Source organism: Macrobrachium nipponense, chromosome 1 (assembly GCF_015104395.2).
Source record: "Macrobrachium nipponense isolate FS-2020 chromosome 1, ASM1510439v2, whole genome shotgun sequence".
NCBI lineage: Eukaryota > Metazoa > Arthropoda > Malacostraca > Decapoda > Palaemonidae > Macrobrachium > Macrobrachium nipponense.
Window position 1 is genome coordinate 30,503,094 of NC_087200.1, and position 5,532 is coordinate 30,508,625.

At 38.2% G+C, this 5,532-nt stretch overlaps 1 protein-coding gene across 1 annotated transcript; it reads left to right on the forward strand.

Moving 5' to 3' along the window:
* The first annotated feature begins 223 nt into the window (after window positions 1-223).
* On the forward strand, window positions 224-5,266 carry LOC135218728 (paramyosin-like). The gene is made up of 3 exons (XM_064255178.1): window positions 224-703; window positions 3,339-3,476; window positions 3,773-5,266. The coding sequence occupies exons 1-3, from the start codon at window positions 224-226 to the stop codon at window positions 5,264-5,266; spliced, it is 2,112 nt and encodes a 703-aa protein (XP_064111248.1).
* Window positions 5,267-5,532: the final 266 nt, after the last annotated feature.

Genomic DNA, 5,532 nt, shown 5'->3' on the forward strand with positions numbered 1-5,532 from the left:
CAAATCGTTGCAGCATCCAGAGCAAACTCCAAGAAAGCAGTGGTAACCATCACGCAAGAATTGCATCTCCCGTGCACTCCACAGACAACCAGACGTCGCCTGAGGCAGCATGGGATCGGTTGTCATGTTCTGGTGGTCAAAGAAGAGCTAATGGAATGGCACCGCGACGCTCGTCTGGGCTTTGCTCTGCAACATCTTGTTGACGATTTCGATTTTTGGAAAAATGTCATTTTTAGTGACGAAAGTTACTTTATGTCGGTGGAGGCCACAGCAAGGCATGTTTGGCGACGCATCAGCGCAAGATATGATGCTAGCAACATTCAAGAGAGCCAGGAGCGGCAGGGTTGGAGTTAATTACTGGGGCTGGATGTCGAGTCGCGGCCCAGGGGAACTAGTAAGGGTGAACGGCAAGTTGAATGACAGGGAATATGTATTACTTCTACAAGATGTGATGCTGCCAACAGTAAGAGCCATGGCAATCCATGACAACGAACCCATCATCTTTGTCCAGGACAATAGCCCCATACACACCGCCCACATTGTGACCGAGTGGTGCAGGAGGCACCCTGAAATGCAGGAAATGGACTGGCCTGCCAAAAGCTGTGATATCAACCCCATAGAAAATCTATGGGTGATTATGAAACAAGAAATAAAGATGGGACCAGAACGGACATGCGATGCTATTGACCGATCAGTGAGAGAGGTATGGGAATCCGTGCAACGCAGACCAAACGTTTGCAAACGCCTCGTAGCCTCCAATGCCAACCCGCCTGAAGGAGGTAATAGACGCCCGCGGTGGTTGGACCCGCTATTAACGAGGTCATTAATTGTTATGTAGATATATGTATTCATACTCGTAAGGTGTATGAAGTTGCACATTAGGTATTTTTCATTTGCTCAACTGCTATTCTTGTTTTTATTGTTATTTTACTGCTGAATAGTTTGTAGCTCAAACTGCTAGTTTTTGGTAACTGTATGTTTAAAAACATTTAGGCCTTTTTCTTGGCCGCACTGCACTGTAAACTTTATCTCTTTCCTTAATAAACGCTCCAAGAAGAGGTCCATTGGAGGACGAAACTGTTGGGCATTTTCTGAGATATACCTTTTTCATTTTCCTATGTGGAATAAACTGAAATATAGAATAAATATAAATAATAATTTAGAAATATATTTATATATATATTATATAATATATATTATATATATCTATATATATTATATTATATATATATATAGAGATATATTATATACATATATACACATAATTATATAATATATATATATCTATCTATAATATATATATATATATATATTATATATATATATATATGTAATATATATATACGTGAAAGGCTGGAAAATTGGTGTCTGTCCTCATTACGCAACCTGGCTAAAACTGTTTAGGGAGGGAGGGAAGGAGATTTTAGTTGCTATTCAGTGGTCTACTGCTATCATACAGCTTATAAACTTGCCTAACGGTGTGTTGCAGATTGTAATGGCTCAGTGTAATTTTGAAGTCAAATTTACAAAAGCGCTTTTTCAAAAATATCATCAGTGTAAAAAAAATGGATTGCTAAAGAAGAGTACTATAAGACAATTGAAGACCTGAAGACAGCTGCCAGGGATCCATCTTCGAAGTCTCGTCATGGATACTACATTCTCAAGAAGTAAGATTTTATTATCTCTTATTATCGTTTCCGAACATACTTGAACTGAAACAGCCTACACCTGAGTTCACATCGCCACCCCACACCCATGAAGAGTCTCCAGCGCTCAGTCCGTCACCACTTACAAGACGTGAGCGTGAGATAACACAGGAAAGGAGGCGAGCAAGAGAAGAACAGCTCTCGCAAGCTTAGCGAATGGTTAAGCGAAGCAGGTTAGACTCGAAGGCAGGGGAAGCAGCAGATAATGTTGTAGTTCTTATTCCTTAAGAGTGGCATAATCAAGACCAAGTATTCACGCATCCAATTTAATCTTTGTCCGCAGAAACTTTTCACTCGGTCTGATGTCAAACAAGATGAACAAGTTTCCCTTCGGCAGGCTTTGAAATCTACAGCCACTTTGGTCAGGGTTTCTTAAAATGCGGCTGTGATACAGGCAAAAAAAATGTGTTCTACAAATCGATGTAATTGTTACAAGTGTAACAGTCGATGTTATAACAGTCTAACGTGTGCAAACAAGTGCCTAAGTAAATTTGTTCAACAGAATGTTCAAATGTATTTTATAATTTTGACTACTTGAATTTATTTCTACCTGTACAAACAAATGAGTAACGTAGTTCAGCGAAATGTTCGCAAGTGTTTTATGATTATTTTAATTATTTTAACAAGTACAACAAATAAGTAAATTCGTTCAGTAAATGCTCAAAAATGTTTATAATTATTCTAATAATTTTAATCATTTTAAGACATTCAACAAAATGTTTATATGTGTTATGTGATTATTTTAACATACTTGTAGATGTGATTTTAAAAAGCACATTAATAAAAATAAAAATAAAAATAATAATAATGCTATGAATAAACACTCCCTCCCTCCCTCCCTCAAAAGTTTCAGCCAGGTTGTGTAATGAGGACACCAAATTTCCAGCCATTTCACGTAATAGCTGAATATTTAGTCGTTTTTCACGAAATGACCAAATGAAATGGTCATTTCGTGTACGACTGAAATTTCCAGGCATTACATGAAAAGAATAGTTTCACACTTTGACTGTAGTATTTATACATATATGTATATATATATATATATATATATATATAGATATATATATATATATATATATATATATATGTATATATATATCTATATTTATTTATATAGTATATATATATATGTATATAGTATATATATATATATATATATATATATATATATATATGCATACACCCACACACCACACACACATATATATATATATATATATATATATATATATATATATATATATATACTATATATATATAAAACACCGTTGGTATTACTATTATCGCAAAAGTTATATAATAATAGTAATAATAATATCGTTAGTATTACTATTACGCCAAAGTTATGTTAAAAATAATGATAATTATCAATACGGCGTCAATAACCTCGTCGTGGCGACGCCAGAAAGAACTAACAAATCAATTATCAATACGGTAATATTACTACTACTGATAATTAAGTGACTAACTGAAGCGACTACACTATAGAAAAAAATGAAGAGCATGGAAAACGTTTTACGGAAGATTATGATACAACTTGAACAAAACAGGATCATTAATAAGGAATACAACTTCGATAAACGTTAGGTCAAATTTTCCAAAAATCAGAGAGACTCGTGTATTTAATCTCAGGAGGATGTTGGACTGGGCAAAAGTGAACTTGTGATCACGGCGGAGGTCAAGAATCGAAGAAGATTAGCAGGGATTCCTTCGACAGACCTTGATCCTCCAGAAGAACCGCAGGAACTCGTCGAGGACCTGGACTCTTTCGTCAGAACAGCAACGAAGAAGTGGAGGAATCCTTCGGAGCCAAGCCGTGAATCCTTTACGAAGTCCTCCCTGGAATGAAGACGTTGTTGGCACCAGGAGCGAACGCCTTCAGAGCCCCTCAAATCCAGCGTCCGTTTGAAAAACTAAGCATGGAGACAGCGAGAGTCTCCGGGTATAACGCTTCATTCATCATGATTGCGACTTATTGCTTTTTGCTACTAGTGCTGTATTACTTGTGCTGTGACCTGTATGTTTCTATCTGTGAGGACTGTGTAACCTTGTTTGGTTCTCAACAGATTCATGTTGGCGTACAGGACATATCCTCTTATAATATGGCGGATTCTCGTGATCCGGAAATCGTGATTGTACAACGTAACAGCTTTGTTACGTCAGCCTTTGCCGTCGCCATCCCTGTGATGGCATTGTTGGCAGGCTTGGCGTTTGCTGTTTACTGTTTTCACAAGATTAAAGGAACGCGAGATCTTGACGTCTTGGATATTAGTGAAGAAACCATACTGGAAGACAGTATGGAAACTGAAGATCTCGATGATATGGAACAACTGGACGAGACTGATGACGACTCAGGCACCGACTTTGACGAAGTGGCTAGACTGGAAGACAGTCTAAACATGGAACAACTCGACGAGGCTGATGACGACTTGGATACTGACTGTGATAAAGTTGACGAAGTAGTTAGACTAGAAGACAGTCTAAACATGGAACAACTCGATGAGACTGATGACTTGGATACTGACTGTGACGACGTTGACGAAGTGGCTAGACTGGAAGACAGTCTAAATATGGAACAACTCGACGATTATCTTCTTCACCAAATTGAAAAACTTCTAGATGACAAATTGCATTTAGAGGAAGATTTAAGATTAGCTCAAAATAAAGTGCAAACGCTGGAAAAGGTAAATGAAGAACAGACGGATACAATAACGACATTGGAGAGTCATCTGGATGAGAAAGATCTCTTGCTCAAGAAGAGAGACGAAGAGGAAAGAGAGAGGGAACTGTTCTTCCAGCAGGAGATAGCTGAGAAGCAGAGAGAGCTGAAGGCCACTCAACAGAAGGAAACAGAACTCTGCCTCAAATTAAAAGAATCCGAAAATATGAATCAGTTGCTTGATTTGGAAAACGAAGAGATCTGTAGGATGAATGAAGACCTTAAGAACGATTTACTTGAGAAAGAGAAGGAAGTCGACCTTCTGAAAGAATCCCTCAACCTTAAAACTAAGGAATTGGAGGAAGGTCAAGACAAACGGGAAATAATGAAGAGACGTTTGGAGGAAACTGAAGAGGATAACTCTTCTCTCCAAGAAAAACTGAGGCTCGCTGAAAAAGAGAACGTAAGTATCCAGCAGGATGTCCTGATTATGCAGGACGAAAATCAAAAGCTCCAGTCACTTCTCAGCCAAGCAGAATCTGTGGCCATCTTGACAAATGAAATCTTAAACGCTGAGAAAACAAGTCATGAGTTACTAGGAGACGAGCTTCAAGTCATGAAGAACTGGGTGGCTGAACTAGGCGGAGAAAACGCCAAGATGAAAGGAGAATTAAAAGAAAAGACACTGTACATATTGTTACTAGAGAAATCATTAGAAACTGAGAGACGAAATAACAATACTCTGCAGGATGCTCTCCATCGTCTGAAAGAAATAGAGAACTTGCTGGAAGAAGCGAAGAAAAGAAAGAGGGAGAAAGACGAGGAGGTCGAAAGGCTGCAGAAAGATAATGAAGTCTATCGAGAACAAATTTTGAAAATATGGAGAGAAGCTGGAAAATAACTGCGAGGAGGCAGAAAGGCTATTCAGAACACTCAAGGAGCAGGTACATAAAAACAGCCTCTTAGTTAAGGAGAAGGAAGACGTAGAGATTGAAATGAAAAGGCAATATCAGGAGAACCTGAGGCAAAAGAACAGAGAAGCAGAGGAGCAGCATGAACGGGAGAAGCAAATCCAGGAAAAAATGGAAAGCGTCCTCCATCAAAAGCAGAGCCTGGAATGCTTGCTGGATTGTAAAGAAAAAGATATCATCTCTTTGAAGAACAAGG

Bases quoted from the DNA above. Each gene is read 5' to 3' on its own strand.
- LOC135218728 (XM_064255178.1), top strand. From the start codon at position 224: ATGTCATTTTTAGTGACGAAAGTTACTTTATGTCGGTGGAGGCCACAG. The intron at 704-3,338 runs GTATGGGAATCC...ATTTAATCTCAG, and splicing joins TTGACCGATCAGTGAGAGAG to GAGGATGTTGGACTGGGCAA. The intron at 3,477-3,772 runs GTCAGAACAGCA...GGTTCTCAACAG, and splicing joins TCGAGGACCTGGACTCTTTC to ATTCATGTTGGCGTACAGGA.